Source organism: Alosa sapidissima, chromosome 8, assembly GCF_018492685.1.
Source record: "Alosa sapidissima isolate fAloSap1 chromosome 8, fAloSap1.pri, whole genome shotgun sequence".
Lineage (NCBI taxonomy): Eukaryota > Metazoa > Chordata > Actinopteri > Clupeiformes > Clupeidae > Alosa > Alosa sapidissima.
Window position 1 is genome coordinate 28,109,091 of NC_055964.1, and position 21,154 is coordinate 28,130,244.

Genomic DNA, 21,154 nt, shown 5'->3' on the forward strand with positions numbered 1-21,154 from the left:
ACACACCATCGTTGGTGGACGCGTTCTTCCATAGCTTGGCCGACTATATCAAGGACGAGTTGGTCTCCCATGAACTGCCTTCCACTCTTGATGAAGCCATCGCACTGACTGTCCGGATCGACAGAAGGATACAGACCCGTCGTCGTGAGAGGGGGCGCCAAGGTCCACCAACTACCGGCATTCGGAGAGATCCGACGGGGCTCCTGTCATCTACTGCCACTCACCCAAGTCAGCTTGACCAGTCTGAGCCCATGGAGATTGGGCGAGCCTCTCTCACTCCTGCAGAGCGCCAGCGCCGCTTCACCTCAAACCTCTGCCTCTATTGTGGAGGTGATGGACATCGTGTGGTAACCTGCCCTTTTAAAAGCCGAAGCTCACCGGGCATAGGGGGAGTCCGGTTGAGCTCAATGACCATCCAGTCCTCCGACCGCAAACCCCTGCTGCAAGTTCACCTCCGCCTCTCTGACTCAACTCACACCCTGGCTGCTCTGGTGGATTCTGGCGCCGAAGCCAACATAATGGACATCAAACTGGCACGCCAACTGGGACTGGAGAACCACCGTTTGACACCTCCTATTCCTGCCCGGGCACTGGACGGACACTTACTCGGATCGGTCACTCATGTCACAGCCCCGGTCTCGATGGGTCTGTCCGGAAACCATCAAGAAACTATCCAGTTTCACCTGCTCCCCTCTCCAGGCCAACCCCTCATCCTGGGTTACCCATGGCTCCGCCGGCACAACCCTCAGCTCGACTGGGTGACCGGGGTGATCAGGGAGTGGGGGGAGGACTGCCACCGAACCTGCCTGCTTGCTGCCGCACTACCCCCTCGGCCAGTACCCACTAACTCCGCTCCTGACCTCTCCAATGTCCCAGAATGCTACCATGGTCTCAGAGAAGTGTTTAACAAAGCAAGAGCCACATCTCTGCCCCCTCACCGACCGTACGACTGTGCCATCGACCTCCTCCCTGGAACAGCCCCTCCAAAGGGCCGTCTTTATTCGTTGTCTGCTCCTGAAAGAAAGTCCATGGAGGACTACATCAACGACTCTCTGTCCGCAGGATTAATCCGTCCATCTTCATCTCCTGCTGGTGCTGGCTTCTTCTTTGTGGGGAAGAAGGACGGATCTCTTCGCCCCTGCATCGACTACAGGGGACTCAACGACATCACAGTGAAAAACCGTTACCCTCTGCCTCTGCTCACCTCTGCCTTTGAGTTGCTCCAGGGAGCCACTGTTTTTACCAAGTTGGATCTCAGAAACGCTTACCACCTAGTGCGGATCCGGGAGGGAGATGAATGGAAAACCGCATTCAATACACCAACAGGCCACTACGAGTATCTGGTTATGCCTTTTGGCCTCACCAATGCTCCTGCTGTGTTCCAGGCTCTAGTGAATGATGTGCTGCGGGACATGTTAAACAAGTTTGTCTTCGTTTACCTGGATGACATCTTAATCTACTCCAGAAACCTGTCTGAACACACCCGCCATGTCCAGCAAGTCCTTCATCGTCTCCTGGAGAATTCCCTCTACGCCAAGGCAGAGAAATGTGAGTTTCACGTCAAGACAGTGGCCTTCCTGGGGTACATAGTGGCAGAGGGAAGTATCCAAATGGATCCTGCCAAAATATCAGCAGTCACTTCATGGCCAGTTCCGGAGAACAGAAAGAAGCTGCAACAGTTTCTGGGGTTTGCTAACTTCTATAGAAAGTTTATCCGGAACTACAGTACCATTGCTGCCCCTCTCACTGCTCTAACCAGCACCAAGCAACCCTTCACCTGGACCCCAGCAGCCGACAAAGCCTTCAGTACCCTCAAGGTAAGGTTCACCTCCGCTCCCATCCTCCAGATGCCTGATGTGGACCGGCAATTCATTGTGGAGGTGGACGCCTCGGATGTGGGAGTTGGTGCTGTGATTTCTCAGTGGGCTGCGGAGGATAGGAAGCTACATCCCTGTGCCTTTTTCTCACATCGGTTGTCCCCCTCTGAGTGCAATTACGACATAGGGAACCGAGAGCTGCTGGCTGTGAAGCTTGCCTTGGAGGAGTGGCGTCACTGGCTGGAGGGGTCCACCATTCCATTTCTCGTTTGGACCGATCATAAGAACTTGGAGTACATCCGCACGGCCAAACGGTTGAACTCCAGGCAGTCCCGCTGGGCCCTGTTCTTCACCAGGTTTAATTTCACTCTGTCATACCGGCCTGGATCACGCAACACCAAGCCAGACGCCCTCTCCCGTCAATTCCAGAAGGATGACACCCCCTCCAAGGATCCTGTGTCGATTCTGCCAAGTCCCTGCATCGTAGCAGCTCTGACCTGGGCTGTTGAGGAACAGGTGCTGGAAGCTCTCCGTAACCAGCCAGGTCCCAGCGCTTGCCCAGCTGACCGCCTGTTTGTCCCCGAAAACCTGAGGTCCCAGGTCATTCAGTGGGGACATGACTCCCGCCTAGCTTGTCACCCTGGCTCCACCCGCACTTACAACCTGCTCGCCCAGAGGTTCTGGTGGCCCTCTCTGAGAAGGGATGTACGGGAATTCGTCCAAGCCTGCCCCATCTGCAACCAACACAAGTCGTCCTGCCAGCCCCCAGCCGGATTGCTGCAGCCCCTGCCTGTGCCCAGACGTCCCTGGTCTCACATCGCCCTTGACTTTGTCACGGGGCTGCCCCCTTCAAGTGGCATGACCGTCATTCTGACCATAGTTGACCGATTCAGCAAGATGGCACACTTCGTTCCCCTCCCCAAGCTCCCAACCGCCAAGGAGACCGCCCAGGTGGTCCTGGAACACGTCTTCCGGATCCACGGACTGCCAAGGGATGTAGTTTCTGACCGTGGCCCACAATTCTCCTCCGCCTTTTGGAAGGAGTTCTGTCACCTGCTGGGAGCCACAGTCAGTCTGACTTCCGGATTCCATCCCCAATCCAATGGGCAGTCAGAGCGGGCAAATCAGGAGCTCGAGAAGGCACTGCGATGCATGACCTCACGCAACCCCCACTCCTGGTCGCAGCAATTGACATGGGTGGAGTACGCACACAATTCTCTGACCTGCTCTGCCATCGGTATGTCCCCCTTCCAATGTGTTTATGGATACCAGCCTCCTCTATTTGCCAGCCAGGAAGGGGAGGTTACTTGCCCATCTGCACTTGCTTTTGCCCGTCGATGTCGCCGCACCTGGTCACAAGCCCGAGCCACACTCCTCAGATCCGTTGCCAGCTACACTACCGGGGCCAACCGTCGGAGAATTCCTGCTCCCACCTACCATGTTGGTCAAAGGGTGTGGTTGTCATCGAAGAACCTGCCACTCAGGGTGGAGTCGCAAAAGCTGGCACCTCGGTTCCTTGGCCCATTCCCTATTGTAAGAGTGATTAGCCCAACTGCTGTCCGGCTCCAACTGCCTAATTCCATGAGGGTGCACCCCACTTTCCATGTGTCTAAGATTAAGCCCATTCATGAGAGTCCGCTGGTCCCTGCTGCGCCTTCTCCTCCTCCTCCACGGCTCGTCGATGGTGGTCTGGTTTACACCGTCCGCCGCCTGCTTCGGTCCAGACGGAGGGGTAGGGGTCTCCAGTACCTCATTGACTGGGAGGGCTATGGACCTGAGGAAAGGACCTGGGTCCCGGCTAGTCGGATTGTGGATCGGACTCTCATCACCGCCTTCCACCAACGGCATCCTGATCAACCTGCAATCCGTAGGGGCCGCCCCAGAGGGGTCCCTGACCGTCCTGCCCGCTCGGCTTCCTGTCCTGTGCCTGACCCTGTCTCGGGACCTGTCCCATCTCCCGACCACGACCCTCCGGCTTCCTCCGAGGATGAGGACGTTCACTCGGACCGTTCGGAGGAGTTCTAGCCCTCCTCCGGCTCCCCTCCTCCCGCCCGGCGTGGTGTTGCTCTTGGGACTTCTGGGGCCGTCCCTTGGGGGGGGGGTTCTGTCATGAGCCCTCTCACTCCACCGTAATTGGTTTCCATTATCTTCCACTCTGCTCACCACTCTCTCTACTCAGCCTAACTAGCTCCACCTGTCCCTGCTCTGCTCTGCTCTAATTACTCTGCCAGCTGCGCTGCATTACCCACTAACCTCTCCCAGTATTTAAAGCCCTGTCTTTCAGCTCTCCTTTGTCAGATCGTCTGCAAAGCTCACACCCGGAACCTGTTTGCTCGCGCTTCTGGCTCACTCTTGTTTTGTGACCCCGGACCTGCCTGAATCTTGGATACTCTTCTGCCCCAGAAAACCAGACCTGCTTTCTGCCTTGCTACTACGAATTTGGATTTCCCTTGAACTGTACTTCTGCCTTGTTTCATCCGCCCTGTTGTGTCTGTGTTCCCCCCCCAGGACTTCCGGACCACCCACCACCGGCGTCATAGGACGCATCGCTGCCACTGGGTGGGACACAGACACAGCACATTGGACGGAACCCCTGTATCCCTGTTATTCCCAGTAACCCCTGGAGCCTTCACTCACTCCCTACTTCCCTTTTCCCTTAACCCTTTAGGCGCCAGAGGTTTTTTTCCGAAACGATCAATTTTGACATCTTCATTTCAAAAGGCTATATCTTAAAAGTGATAAGAGATAGAGACTTTCTGTAAATTAGAGAAATATTAAGGATGACCCAAAGTGTATGTAGAGATTAAATGTTTATATCTAATTTGCATATTATGACGTCATATGGTGGCGGCCATCTTGGATTATAGAATTTTCATGAAAAGTTGCATGTTTGAATGATAAATGCACCACTTCTTTCCCCCCAAAATGTCCCTCACCTTCTGAATGCTATATTGCACAATACTGAATGCTCAGGTAAATAGTAAGTAGTGAACAAACTGTGTAAATCATTACTAATAAATGGCAGAAACAAACCAAATGCATGTAGCAGTAGACTGGCCTTTTGCTGTAGAGATTTTCCATTTACTACATACAGTAGGCACTCTGATTCCATGTATGGGGCACATATATATTATTCAGATGACACACAAACACAAGTAGACAAGACCTGTTTAGTTCAAAAGCTCATTTGCCACGGCAAGGCACAGATCAGGAGTGAGATGACGAGACAAGACAAGAGACAATGTTAGTATTTTTTTTCTTTTTGTTGATGTTTTTTTGTTTTTTTTCTTAGCTGACAAAGACACACACATCACAAGGACATGAACACACAAAAAGGAACACATAGTGTACTGTATGTCCTAAATGATCAGGGAAGTAGATAGCAAATCAACAGTGTAAATCATTACTAAATGGCTGACTTTTTTTTTTTTATGTAGCAGGCCTTTTGCTGTAGAGATAATGACTCCCTATCCCTATCCATACAGGGACGGCATTCCCATCATCTTGTGATAGACTATGCATGACCTAATGTGTGTGTGTGTGTGTGTGTGTGGGAGAGAGCGTGTCACCACCTCCACCATGCGAGCAGCATGGCCAGATCTGCCTCGCGCGCGCCGAGTGGAGAGAATTTGCGCAGCTCGGACTAGGCCTACTGTCATTCTCATTGCGACTCCCCACACTGCCACTACGTTCCCCCCTAACTGTCCTATGAGCACTTCGACCTCGTCTAACATACCCAGTGGCATTAGACAAAGGCTCCACCACGTTACTGTCGCCGCGATTGTGGAGAGGCACACGTTCAGAAGACAGAAGCTAGCGCTATGGATATTAGGCTACCTCCAGCCTCGTTCGCCACACCACTAACACCCTGCTAACTTCCCGATGAACACTCCGAACCTGTGAAACATTATTCCCACCAGTGACATTGGGCAAACGATTCAACGTTTGTGCTTGGTGTAAGCTAAACTATGGAGTAAACTCTCACTTTGTCCAGCTGCATCATTGCAAGGCAGGGACGCATCTGAAGCCTCACTAAACGAATCACCGTCATTTTCTGAAGGAAGATATTCCCCTTCAGAATCAGGGTCCGCGAATAGAAGACCCAACACTTCATTTCAGGTAAACTTTTTTGATGCCATTAGACGATAATCTAATGCAAATACTCGCTGACGTTGACAATATCGCTCTGACAAAGTGGCTCACACGCACACTAGCTCCGGTATTTCATACACTGATTCATCGCGCTGTAGCTAGAAAGTTTTGTTTAAAGCGTGTCCTTTTTTCGACTCGGGGATGACGTATGACATGTCTGCCATCTAGTGGAGTGGAAGTCGAACGAAATATGACACCCTATTTGACTAAATCGGCCGTTTTATTCAGTACCGCATCTTGTCGACTATAGTCGCCTGTGGCGCCTAGAGGGTTAAGTTTAATAAACTTTCTGGTGTGACGCAATTGTGGTCCTCTGGTCGTCTGTCTGAACCGTGACAGTGCCGCTCAGACAATGGCAGTAGTGCTGTTCTTCATGTTATGTGCCATTAAAAAATATTTTTTTTGTGTTATGTTAAGGTAAACAAAAACTGTTAAGGGTGCCTTTAAGTATCCCCAGATTCCCCCTAAAATAGTGATCAGGCCATGTTAGGTCACACTCCCATAAACACATCTGCCGTAGCATCTAATAACTGTCCACAGATGTCAGCGTGTGTGCTGCACTCCAACACATCCGACGAAAGCCTGTGCAGTGTGTACTCGTCTTTACACGTTCCTTATTTCGTTATTATATTCAATTATTTCTTCGTCCTTTCATCAGCACCCTCTGCCCTTGGACAGAAACCCCTCCATGGTTCCTCGAATGCATTTGATCCTCTCACCTGAATAAGTAACTTTTCAACCACATAAAGAGGGGAGATGTTGTGCCTATTAATATTCATGGGCCTCTTCTCTGAGCATATTGTAAGAGGAGTGTGTGAGTGTGTGTGTGTGTGTATGTGTGTGTGTGTGTGTGTGTGTGTGCTGAGGCACAGGGCTAATGAGTTGCACTGGGAGGGAGAGAGAGGGAGAGCAAGAGAGATATCTGCAGCTTTTTGGCCCAAGATCAGGCTTGAAGGAGGAGCGGAGGGAGAGAAGAGAGAGAGGGAGAGAGAGAGGGAGGGAGGGAGAGAGGGAGAGAAAGAGAGAGGGAAGGAGAGAGAGAGGGAGAAAGGGAGGGAGAGAGGAAGAGAGAGAGGGAGGGAGGGAGGCACTCTGTTGTGCAGCTACTGTTCCTTGATTCCCACAGTCACTGATAAAATGTAAACATGGAAATGTGTGCCTCTGTGGTTATGTCCTCTGTCTGGCGTCTTCCCCAAATTACCCCGAGCGCTTTGAAAAAAGACAAAATGAAGACGTTTTGCAGTTGTGCAAAGCATTCTTGTATAATGTGTGTTTATAGGTTTACACTCTTGTTTACGTGAGAAATTTCATCTTTTGCTTTGTCAGGGTGACAGATCAGTCCTCTAAAATATAACACAGTTAATTTACCCAACAAATGAGCTCTTTGTTTACATGTGTTTGTCTTGGTTCACCAAAAATGTCCTTCTCCTAACCAGAGAGGTTTAAATAAAGATAGATGCCATTTCCAGAAAAGACACATTTTCTCCTTAAACAGCTCAGGTTAGGTCACATGTGACTCATCACCACACTAAGCTCAGTGGCGTCAGATGCTGCGGAAAATCACAACATGTGCCAAACAAATATAATAAAAGCTTAAATGGAATTATATGTATGAGTGTGTATGCATGTGAATATAATACAGGCTTAAATGGAATTATATGTATGTGTGTGTATGCATGTGAATAACAGCACACACACACACACACACACACACACACACACATACACACACACACACACACACTGCGCAGTAGCGAAGGGTGGGCACCATCCGGCTCTCCTTTGGTACGTGAGAGGAAGCGATGTCTGCAGCGCCGCTGTTCTGTTCCGAGCAGATTTGGACGGCAAGCCGGCAGGAGCTGCAATGTAATTATAGAACTGTAAAACGCTAAGTGGATTACCACTGCTGTCAAAAGAAATTAGCTTTTGCGGATCTTTAGCACCTTGTTATTTTTTGGTAGGGTGGGGGGCCTGGGGACTGCCGGTGGGACACGTGTGTATGAGAGTGTGTGTGTGCATGCATGTGTGTATCTGTGTATGTAGACATCGACTTGCATATACAGGCTGTAGTACCGTGAACGAAGGTGAGAATTGAAAATTGGAAGAAATGTTGTCAACCTCAACGTCTTTCCCTCTACATACAAGTTTGTGTGTGTACATGTAGTGTGTGTGTGTGTGTGTGTGTGTGTGTGTGGGCACGTGTGTTTGCGAGTGTGTGTGTGTGTGTGCATGTGTGTGTGTGTGTGTGTGTTTGTGGTTTGCTCAGGGGCAGCTGCTTCGTCTAGTAAATGACAGTGAGCAGAGACCTGAGGCAGGAAGTCCAGCCATGACCCTTAACCCCCCCCGCACTGCCGTCTTCCCTAAGTTATCATCCAGCCATCTAGCCAATCCCCCCCCCCAACTCCCCCCTCCGACTCTTCTGCATACCTCTGAAAACCCTGGTGTTGTGGATGTTATTATATCAGGCTACAATCTTTATTATCCCCGAATGTAAATCTCTCCTTTAATGGCTACGCAGAGGAGCATGAGGCGTGGAGGGGCCAGCCAACAGATGGACAATAATGAGGTCTGCACGCATCGGTGAAGCACCATTGATCTCAATTAAACCACTGAGAGAAACAGGATCAATTGCATGCCGATACAGCATCTCCAAATGATCCCTTCGAAAGCCATGTTACAGCCAAACAACTAACTTTTTCTACCCCAAAAATGATATCCCTCATTTGGTTTTGGATTGACCTTTGCTTATGTATTGGGCGACTTTGTAACGAGGGTATGGATCAAAGCTCAGCTCATTGCTCTCCTGTGCATTGCAAATGGGATGGTTTCCTGTTATAATGACAGGAATTATAGCCGTATCTGGAAACACTCAGACAGTCACAGGGATGAACAGAATGGCAGGAAGCAGAAATGTTTTAATGTCACAGACTGGGATCATTCCGTGCTTTTGAAGCGAGAGGTGAGAAACTAAAAGAAGGGAAATACTCTTCATGAAAATGGATTCCGAGTAGCAGCAGGCTGTGATAGCAGTAGGCCTATTTACTAGTGCTGTCAAACTATTACAATTTTTCATCACGATTAATCGCTGAATTCCTATAGTTAATCACGATTAATCACATATTTTATCGCATGATTAAAATTCTATTATTTTGCATTGCTGAACTTTCCAGGAGTCCATATTAACAATATAAAGCAATTATTGCGTATCTTGATTAGGATTCAAATGAAAGCAAAGCAAGTTACTTCATTAACTTAACTTTAAGACGTAGGTCTATTTGATTATTTCAAATCAAATTTCAAAAGATGTGCAGCAGACCTGAGGCAACACAATATATTCTTCAGAAATATAGCTAATAAAGGGCATAACAAACATAAAATACTATATTCATTATCTTTGAGTTCAGTTGAAAATAAGGAACTTTTCGACATGAGTGCACTGCCATTTTATAGGCTTACAGTCTATGGTGCACTGTCACTTGCCACACACATCAGCGCCGAAGTTTTTAACACGCAAACACTTGATGAACAATGGATTTTATGGAGCGGTGTTGACCAAATATAACTGAATCGTAATTTACACGGCGGCAAAGTGCGATGCTGGTGTGCAGAGTTGTATTGAAAAGAATGGAATCTAATGTACAGTAAATGAATGTCGAAAGCAGAGTGCATCACACTCGTGTCGGCATCGGTGTCCACAGCAATTTAAAACACCATTCAGCTGACCGGGAGTTCAGAACTGTGTTGGTGTTTATTATACAAATCTACTCTTTGGCCGGCTTGTAAGCCCAAACAAGTGTGTGCAGCATGCCTTTATGTAGCCTACTAAAGGCGCATAATAAAGATAGGCTACATTTAATCTGCATCACGCCCCATTTTAGCGGAAAACAAGTTAACATTATATCATTGATTCCAAAGACAGCTAGCCTAATCACACCTTGATGTTACATCTAGTTATTAATTTACAGGCCATTCAATCATTTTACTAACAGGGCAGTTATGAAGAACTAGAAAAGCATTTCCTGAAGGAAATATAGTGCATGAAAATGTAAAAGTATGATGTAAAATATCATACAGAGTAAAAACAAACTATATTGGTTGCTAGGTAGATGAGGTATAATATAGTTGGAATGACTGAACAGTTAAATAGGTGGATAGATTAAATGGTTAAATTATTTAGATAGTTGACGATAACTGACAGTTGGAATGGCTCTAATGTTTGCTAGTATTTATGCTAACTATGTTAACAAAGATAATAATGCTAACTATTTAAGTTACTTAACTTAAAAGTTATAAGTTACTTAACTTAAAAGTTAATTTAGCTAATGTTTTCTAGCCGGTTTTTTTTTAATGTTAATAATGTTAATGCCGTTAACTATGTTAACAATGCTAACTATGTGACTTAGCTAATGATTTATAGCAGTTATGCTAAAATACTAACATGCTAACCATATGACTTAGCTAACTTAGCTATTCATTTTTAGCAGTTATGCTAACAATGTTAACTATGTTAACTATGCTAACCATGTTACTTAGCTAACTTAGCTAATGTTTTCTAATAGTTTTGTCAAAAATGATAACTATGCTAACTAGCATGCTAACTATGCTAACCATGTGGCTTAGCTTAGCCACTTAGCTAACTTAGCTAATCATTTTTAGTAGTTATGCTAACTAGCATGCTAACAATGTTAAAATGCTAACCATGTGACTTAGCTAACCTAGCTAATCATTTTTAGTAGTTATGCTAACTATGCTAACTAGCATGCTAACATGCTAACTATGTTAACCATGTGACTTAGCTAACCTAGCTAATCATTTTTAGCAGTTATGCTAACTATGCTAACTAACATGCTAACTATGTTAACCATGTTACTTAGCTAATCATTTTTAGCAGTTTTACAAAAAGTGCTAACAATGCTAACAATGTTAGCATGCTAACTATGCTAACCATGCTAACTAGCTACAGTGGGTAGGAGTCATAGTTGATGACAAGTAACAGTTACAATGGCTGAACAGTTAAAAAGTTCAGTAGTTTAAAGGGTTAAATTGTTTAACAGTGAAATATTGTAGTGAGGACTTTTATTTTGAAACAGTTTTTGGCAGAGGAAACAGTTGAACAGGGTGTGTAGTCTTAATAGAGCCAGTTTGTATGCTTAAAGGTGCCCTTGGCAACTATTTCAACGTAATAAACCCGTTTAGAAATTATTTGGATGGTTAAATTACCTGTTGGAAAATGGTGACTTTCCCTGCTGCGCCTAGCGTCCTCAGGCGGAAAACCAACCTTGCAACATTGAGACTACCGTCCCGGAAAGAGAAGTGAGAAACAAGAAACTAGTTTTAAATCGTGTTTCTTACCTTGTAACATCCACATAGTTCTGGCAAACTTATGCTAACCGTTCGCTAGCTTGTAAACAAATCCATGTGCTTTATCGTTATCTTTTCCCACAGTTTGAAATAGCATAATGCACAATTTATCCAGCAGAGGGGGAAATCCTGCCAAGTTTCCCTTTAAAGCCTGAGACTGGCTGTTAAGTCTATGCGGAAATTTTGAGTAGTTTTTAATTAATAGTTTAAAAAGTATAAAAGTTACAAAGATGAAAAATACATTGCCCGGGTGTCCTAAGTAAGATCTACGTGACAAAGTTTGAATTAAGTTTCTACGTTAAACGGTTGAAGCTGCATTAAATGCGTTAGAAGAAGAAGAAGAAGAAGAAGAAGCCTAGGAAGAACAGTACAGTGCATTTTCATGCACTGTAATTATGTGTATGTAACTTACTCATGTCGAAACTATGTACATTACAACCCATTCAACACGTAGCTACACTTACCATATCCCATGTAAAACGGTTAGCTTGCTAGATAGCTAACTGTGGAACTTCAGTATAACAGGCATAGCCAATTATCTCACCTAGTTGTAGGAAAAAGGCTACGTTCATATTACAAGTAATAGAATGAATGTGTGACTTATGTTTAGTTGATGTTATGACATGTAAAGTTAAGCTTGCTTAACTTATAGTCAGCCACGGGCAGTTTGACTGTGCCTACATTCGTGACACTAGGCTAGGCTATAAACTGGAAAGAGCAGAAAATAGGAACATAATGGTCACATTAATCCCATAAACACAGAGATAACTCTTACACCAACCTTATTTTGTGCCTTTTATTTACGTTTGTTTCAAGATTTAGTAAGTATAAGCCCTTTTCGCTCCCCACTTTGATGCAGCATAGGTTTCCATTATCCATACAGCTCCCTTTCCCCTAAAAGGGGGCATGTACATGCAGCACGGTCTAGCTAGATCCAGTGTGGTGTTGTAGTTGTTCTAACGTTACTAGTTGTTGCAACAGCATGTGAAAAAACTACAAAGTTTGTTACACCAAAAGAACGTTAATCAAAAATTGACGCCATTAAAATAGGTTTACGTTAACGCCGTTAATAACGCGTTTAACTGACAGCACTGCTATTTACAATGTGCTCTGACTTGGTGGACAGTTCATGAGGTAAATTACTAAATATTATTGATCCACCAGTCAGTGAGGTAAGGTTCAATGTTGGGTGTTCCACCATGAAAATGTCTTATTTATTCTCCATTTATTGTTATTTGGGCTGCATGAAGGTTGTTTTATTGGATATATCCATCACATAACTGTTGAAAAGATGAAAACAACCAAAACATTAAGCACAAGGAAATAACTATTCTGGAAGGTTTTTGGGAGCTCAAATCCAAGGGCAAAACAGCTTGCCAGGACAATTTTTTTTTACTTCATTGGTATTATGCTGCCATTACAAAATAAGTGTACAAATAAATTAGATTTCACAGCAGGGTCACAGGCAGACAATTAAATGGCTTCAGTTACGTCAAAGGTTGCGCCACATGACCTTTTAGCAGATGCCAAAACCTCTGCAGGTTTCCAATTTTATCAGTCTATAATTTACTGGCCATCATCGCAACAGTCTTGCCATTTTTAGAGCGACTTCAGGAAGTACAAGCAAAAGTTCACCTAAAGGTCAGGTTGTCATTACTAATTTTTTAATAGTCCATTGTCATCAGACCATCATGGAATCTTTAAATTCATTGGTGCTTTTTAAAACCCAGAATGTCTATCTGACCAGAAGTTTTGTCAGACTGTGGAACTGAACAGCATCTGGCTAAGTCCATTTAGGTTTCCAAAGCAATCCACAACGTATATCCGGTGGAGCGCTTGTATTGATGTGATTTGAACGCATCAATGCAAACAATTGACCCAGGTCTGCCTGGGTGGGATTTGCATTTTAGCTACGTAACAGGACTCTGGGAGGAGTCTTGAAGAAACATTTTTTTTCCTAAAAGGTGGATAGAAGACAATGGCAACACTTCATATTAGAATGGAGGAAAGGGAGTAATTGTCTTAAAAATACTGTTAGTGATAGACTAACAATTACTGCAGATCAAAACACAAAAGCACACCATCTGACTTATTTATAGATAGTTAAATGGAAGTTTGTTTTCCCACCGGTGGCACTGGCTGTGACAAAGACATCCTCCAACAACACACACTTAAAATGCAGCAGGTAAGTAGAGCCTCTAAGCCTCATCCTGCATTACAGCTCACAGTCACTGTGATGAGTAAACCAAGGAGTAGCATGAGAATATCTTATTTTCTTCCATTCACACTGAACTAAATTATCATGAACATGAATATCAATACCATCACAAGCCAAGGCTAGCAGGGCACCTACAGCACAGCTTTCTGGTCGCTCTCATGGCATCTGTTCATCAACCCCCCCCCCCCCCCACACAGGTTTCCAGGATTGTACAGCACACACAGACATTGTAAGCCGTCTCACAGAGCTACTTGTGCTTGTGAAATCAATATGGAAATTGCTATACACTGGTGGAAACAAATTGCACAGCATGGACATATTCTAATGCGGCCTGCATTCACGCTCAGGGATGTTCTGGAGAAAAAGTGCAATCTGCAGGTGAATGGCTGAATGAAGAGCCCATTTTATGCAGGTTCAGTACACTCCAAAACATCAGTCACAAGCAAAGAAAGTGAACCTATCAGCATTTCTTAATTCAAAACAGAGGTGTTTTTTTTTTTGTATCTGAAAGTTCATGTGTGCTGTGTGAAGAGGAGGGTGTGTGTAGGAATGTTTTGGTTTGCTGCTCTCGCTCCCTCCCCGTACTCTCCCTTGGTTTAGTTTGAAAATAACTCGGAAGTCATGAGCATATTGGAACAGATTTATTGTCAACCCGTGGGGAGAAAACGCCACCAGTACACACTGTAAGGAAAGAACAGCAGGCCAAGGAGGTGAATGAAGAGTGCGCACAGTGTGTGTGGAGAGACAGAGAGAGAGAGAGTGTGAGAGAGAGAGAGAGAGAGAGGCAGGCTTGAACGATGCAGAACTGTCAATATGGAAAATCATCTCTGTCCTACAAACCACAGAATCAGGTTCACAGACATTCACTTGTGCACATATCTACACACACACACACACACACACACACACTGAGATTGCATGTGCAGATGAAGACCCCCCCCCCCCCCACACACACACACACACACACACACACACATACCTGTGCACATTTTCACTTACACTTTCACTTCAGTCACTACAGTCATTGTTCTGTTAAAACTTACAGCTCTAAATACATTTGAAAGATTAGGATTGTTCTTTTTTTGTTCTTTTGCAGCAGGGACTAAAAAACGAAGCTTTAGCCCATGTTGAAAGGATAATAAATACTGTATGAACTGCCAGGAACAGAGAGTTGGCAAATAAATACATTTCACAAAAGCATTCACAGCTACAAAGAAAGCATACATAACCATCCCATCAAATGTTTCAAAACAGCAGGATAGTTCTCATCACATACCCTCCTGATGCGCTCACACACACACACACATACACACTGACTTTCTTTCTCTCTCTCGCTCTCTCACACACCCTTACTTGGTCTCTCTCACTCCCTCACACACACACACACACACACACACACACGCTCAACCATTCTGTGGACCCATGGCCCTGCTCCAGTCCCTCTTGCCTTGGGAGGATCCGTATCCGTGTGTGACAGAAGAACACACTGGCCATGCCTGGTTCTTCTCGTCACTGTGGATTTCCGTAAAGGTAGAACAATGGGGTGATTTTGGGGGGGGGGGGTGCAGGGTCAGGGCCACCCTGTCCTTAACACCCATTGGCTCTGACACCAGAGACTGCGGGATGCCCTGCGTTTCCATAGCAGTCACTCATCTCAACTTTCTGGCTCACTAATTGCTTTTGTTTTGGTTCTGCAGGCGGATGGGGGGGGGGGGGGCTGTCAGAGCAGGTCATGGGTCTGACAATCGCACACTCAAGCACGCCAACTATCTCCCAGAGACACAGCACACACATGACACACACACGCACACAGGGGTTCAGGCGTACACACACTCGCTCACAGCACACATTCTTGAGCTCTGATGCCACGGCCGGCATGCGCAAAAACACACATAAGCAAGACTCGTGCACACCACTCTGGCTTTGACACGCACACAGTCACACACACACACACACACACACAAACACATACACACACACACACATGCCACTGTCTCCCTCTTTATCACACACCCGCACACACACGCTAAGAGAGATAGAGAAAATAAGCATCATTGCCTTCAGCCCTTAGTCCCATGAGTCTCCCTGACGAAGCGTAGCCTTTCACAGTCAGGTCAGTAAAGGGGGGGGGGGGGGGACTGCCAGGGTACAGAGGCAGACAGTGGTCATCCTCCTCAACAGTGGCATATTTACGGAGTGCAGAGTACACAGGAGAGAGTCACGTATGTGTGATCATCATCGCAAAGCTCCTGGATCCCCCCACCCCAAAAAAGAAAAAAACAATACAGTTTTTTTTGTTGATGCATGAGTTGTAAAACTGTTACAGTTACAGTTCTTAAGTAAGAAGCTGGAAAGATTTGTATCTGCCCCCTCTACCTCCTCATCTCCCTTCCTCAAAATGGAAATAATACACACGGAAAACAGACTAAATCCAAAATGGCAACAAAAGGATCTCTTTTACGCTGCCCTGAAAATGGCTGGTCAGTTCCTCTGTCGTTGCCTGGCATCTGTCGACTGTTTTTTATACTTTCTGTATGAGGCAGCGCAGTAGTCTGCCAAGGCATGTCCCGCCGCTACCACCCATCACACACACACACACACACACACACACACACACACACACACACACACACACACACACAAGGCATGTACCGCCGCTACCACCCATCAAACGCATCCATTGTGTTCCACAGAGTGCCAGTGTCTCCTTCACACAAATCACCTGATTCCACTTTAGTGTTGTTTGTGTCTCGCCTTGTGCTTGTCACCTGGTGGGCAGGCCCTGTGTCACGCACACACGCGCGCACACACACACACACACACACACACAGAGAGAGAGAGAGAGACAGTAAAGCCCGTGTGTGTGTGTGTGTGTGTGTGTGTGTATGAAACAAAGCAATTCAGAGATGTCCATACATCCTAAGATGTACAGTACACACACACACACACACACACACACACACACACACCACACACACACACACATTTTTCATTGTTATTTGTCTCCTCGCAGTGCAGTGCATGTCCCAGGACAGGGGACTGCAGGAGAAGTCCCAGGGAGAGAAGCCCTCAAGCACTCGCTGATATTCACCTCGTCAGACAGCAGCGCTGGAAGGCCAGAGAGTAGTACAAAGGCGTTTTTTCTAAAAATCCTCACCGTCTGTCTACTTCATTATAAAACATTAAAGCTCTGAAGATATATCAATGTCATGACTCCGTGCTCTGGATACATGTGAAGTCTTTTTTTTTAAATGATTTTACAGTACACCTAAGCATAGTGTTCAGAGAAAACCAGATCATCACAAAATGAAAAAATGAAAAAAATCCAGGCTTTGTTTGTCGGGCTCTCATCAGGATAAAAATCTTTTACAAGATCGCATGCGCTGAGTATCCCTGAGGCCAGTATGTTCTCAGAATGGCAATCAACAACAACACCAACAACAATAACAACAACAACAACCACAACAAGAACTATAACCAAAAAAAAAAAATGGAACAGACTTGTAATCCGGTCTTGTGCTTTTCTTATGCCCTTTGCCTTCAAAACAAGCGCCGCCGCCGCCTCACCTCACCCTCCACCCACTGGTATGTGCCATCCTTGTCTCCTCTGAATAAAAGCCGTCCCCTCGTTTGACCCTTCAGTCTCCGTCAGTGTTGATGGGGGAAAAGCCTCTCTTTATTGCATTCCAAAAGCAACCTCTGTTAAGACAGTCAGAGCAGTAGATCATCATTGTCATTCACCTCATGAGAAGATTCGTGTCAAGTTCATCATTTGTTTAGTTTTTTGTACCTGTTTTGTCTCTAGAAGGTGTTTAGGTGGTCTTTTTTTTATCTCAAGGCTTGAAGGTGTCCTGTGTGTGTTCATACACCAGTATTGTCCTCTGTATTTTACAAAATGCATTGTCGGTTTGCTGTTTTGATTGAATATTTTGTTATTTTTTATTTTTTTGCCCTTTAGGAAAAGCATGACATGGTAAGTTGCCCCCACCCCACCCCATTTGCCTTCAAAAGAATGTGCCCTTGGTGTTCCTGCACAAGATCTTCTTGAAGGCCCGACGGAAGTCCTTGTTGAAGATGGTGTAGATGACCGGGTTGAGGCAGCTGTTGCAGTAGCCGATCCAGAAGAAGAACTTGAAGAGGGGCTCGGGGAGGTTGCAGGTCTCCGGGCAGATGGCCTGCAGGCTGTATGAGAAGAAAAAGGGGAACCAGCAGACCACGAAGACGCCGATGACCACCGCCAGCACAAAGGTGAAGCGCTTCTCACGGTTGACCATGGCCTTACGGCGCGCCGAGTTGGGCGTGCCCTCCTGCTTGGACCTGCGGGCGATCAGCTTGGCGCCTTTGGCCGTTGCGATCATGTCCCGGTACTTCTGCATGGTGGCGGGCGAGTGGATGCCCGGGCTGGGCGAGCCCGCCATGCTGGGCGTGGGGTTGTTGTCCGGGCCACCGCCGCCACTGCCCGCTCCGCCGGGCTCGGTGTCCGAGTCCGAGCTGGACGTGTCCCCGTTGTTGTTGATGGCCTTCTTCTCCTGGCGCTTGGATTTCTTCTCGTCCGCTGGCGCCACCGCGGACTCCTTAGCTGGCTTGACTGGAGTGCTGTCCGGCAGCTGTTGTTGCTGCGGCTGGCTGGCGGAGGATATAGAGGGGGAGTTTGCCGGCGTCGGCCCCAGGGGGGTGGTCGGGGTTGGAGCCGGGGAGGGTGAGGGCCCCTGGAGCAGGTTGTTGGCCGAAGGGGTGCCAGCCTGCTGCTGCCGCTTGCCCATGTGAGGGGAGGGCGTGTGCGGCACGGCAAGATGGTGAGGCCGGGGAGTGGCGTTGGCCACCTGCTTGTGGGGGATACCTGGTGTCCCCGCGTCGCCGCTGCCCCTGCCGTTGGGCTGGTGCTGGCCGTGGGTCTTCAACTGCGGGGTGGGCGCCGCCGACGACGACCCCTTGGCTCCGTCCTTGCGCGGCTCCCCCGGCGGGCATCGCGTGCGCTGCTTGGCGATCTGGTAGATGCGCATGTAGACCAGGATCATGATGAGGCACGGCGCGAAGAAGGAGCCAATGGTGGAGTAGAGGATGTACCAGCGCTCGTCGTTCAGCTGGCACTGCGGGCCTCGGCCCTCGCCCTCCGCGTCCTGCTTCTTGTTCATGGAGAGCAGAGGCGGGAAGGAGATGACCGCTGAGATGAGCCACACCACCAGGATGGCCGCCTTGATGCGGCGCGGCGTGCGCTGGGCGCCGTAGGTGACGGCGCGCGAGATGGACAAGTAGCGGTCCAGGCTGATGGCGCACAGGTGCACGATGGACGAGGTGCAGAAGAGCACGTCCAGCGCCAGGTAGATCTCGCACCAGACGGTGCGGAAGTACCAGTAGCCCATGAGCTCGTTGGCCAGCGAGAAGGGGATGATGAGGGTGGCCACCAGGATGTCCGCTGCCGCCAGCGACACCAGGAAGAGGTTCTGAGGGCCGCGCAGCGAGCGGCTCGTCAGCACCGCGATGATCACCAGGATGTTCCCCACGATGGTGATGAGCACCATCAGCGTGATTGCTGTGGCGAACGCCGCCGTGGCCTCCGGGGAGTAGGGGGCCAGTTTAAGCATGCTCTGGTTGCAGGTTGGAGAGGAGGTGCCACTGCTGCTGCTGCCGTTCCTCCCAGTCATAGTCAAGGCTGGCGAACAAGCACTGTCCAACACGGATGCCATGCTGAGTCTGAGTTATACTCCCAGGGACCAGAATTTTCTTTTCAAACGTTTTTTAAATTATCTTTTAATTATCGAACTGCAATATGTAGTAATAATAATGTTAGATTACTTGTCTTAATAAATAGATTTTAAAATTATGGTTATACAAGGAATAACAAAAAATCGGCTAAATGTGAGTTGATGATAGCCTATCTAAACTTTTGAGGAAATGTAATATATATGTATTTTCTAAATCTTTTCATATCTCGTGCTGACAAAACATTATTTTTCTGCTTTGCTTCTCTCCTTTCCTTACACTTATTCTTAGCATCCAGATGTCCAAATAAACTCCAGCAGAGCGTCAAGGTACGGATCGATGGCGTTTGATTAAGATGGTGCGCCAGTAAGATCTGAGCACTATTAAATTTTCCGTTGGACTGCCCTGTGCGCAGTGTTGATGGAACACTCAGTCATGCATCAACTTGCTTGCTTGCTTGCCAAACCAGATAAAAAATACCCCTTCCGTTCCTGAAGTGTCCGAGAATAAATAATAGTTTCAAATTTTGCTGTATCAAAAATATAGTGTGTAGTATGTAAATATTTCACAAATCACGTAATGCGACATAAGCAAAATGGCACAAAAAGGCAGCCGTGATCTTTCCTCGCTCGCACTCTGTTTCTTCACTGCCAAGAGAAATTGTTAAAGTTTCTTAGGCTTGTTAGTGGTAAAACAATACAGAAATCAATCTCAGCAGTTTCTAGTCATACGTTTAGCATTTTCAAGTGACTGGACAGAGCATGCTGGGATTTTTTCAAAACTAGGCTATCAACCAGATGTGTCGTCTAACCCTCCACGGAGCGCAATGCTTTAAATATCATCCTCCCGGGACTCCTCTGCAGAAAACGGCGCAGAGCCAATTTAAGCTCCACACACAATCGCCTTGCTGCCTAACTTTCCAACTCAAAGCTGAAGATATGAGAGCTGTCTCCCGTGATCCAAGGGGGAAACGGCAATTGATCCTCGGAGTAGAAAAAAAAGGCGCACAGCGTTTGGTGATGTTGGTCTGGAAAACAAATCAGCCCTTGGAGTTTTTTTGCGTTGTTTTCCAACAAATGTTCATGAAGTCGGTCCTTGGTCGCATATAACCACATTCCAAATTAGGCACAGTCCCATTTTGTCGGGGGGCTCAGCAGCAGTAGAATGCTGGTGAATGGGCTTGGATTTATCCATGCGCAGAGGGTGCCTTTGTCATGCTTTATTCTGTGCGTTCCGCAGCTCTTTGGCTCTCTGTGCGCAGCTCTCTCCCTCGTTCAGTTCTGCCGCCTCGCCTTCTCCCTCATCCAGATAGCAGCGTTTGAGCGTAAAGTGATCGAGAGGCACTCTGGCTATATCAACGCACCCCTCCGCTTTGCTCCGCCAGCGCAAGTGATGTCAGGGCGGGCGTCATGAGGCGAACTCTCCCTCCCACCGTCACTGTCGACCTATGTAAAATCCCATCAGGTCGCGACTGGAAATCACTGCCTATGCGCACGCATATCTCTCACTAATTAAGATTGTATTTTATTTATTTTAATGATTTTGAGTTGGGTAAAGACGCGCAGTTGAAATATTATGGACATGTGCGCCATGCCCCTGACGAACACAAGATATTCACTTTTAGAAGTGTTTAGAATTTTTAGACTTGAACCTCACATCACATCACCACAGCTCATCTGTCGCTATTGAAGACTGTTGGGAAAGTAACCATCCTTGGCACTCTTTTCATCCGTTCACTAACTTTAAATGTCCGTTATAAATAAACAGATAATATGAATAATTGTGTTAGTTAATAATATCCTATATCCATTCCGGAACCCATCGAGGAGTTTGAAAGTTTAAATGTAAAAGTGTCCATGCCTGCAGTAGCGCGTTCAAGAGGCGTCGAGCACCAGCGCCTCCG

General features: G+C 46.9%; 1 protein-coding gene across 1 annotated transcript; it reads right to left on the bottom strand.

Annotated features, from left to right (window-relative positions):
• Positions 1-15,257: 15,257 nt before the first annotated feature.
• Positions 15,258-20,603, bottom strand: adra2b (adrenoceptor alpha 2B). Its single transcript, XM_042102218.1, has one exon. It carries the CDS (start codon positions 19,233-19,235, stop codon positions 17,553-17,555), a length of 1,683 nt encoding a protein of 560 aa, XP_041958152.1. The 5' UTR covers positions 19,236-20,603; the 3' UTR covers positions 15,258-17,552.
• Positions 20,604-21,154: the final 551 nt, after the last annotated feature.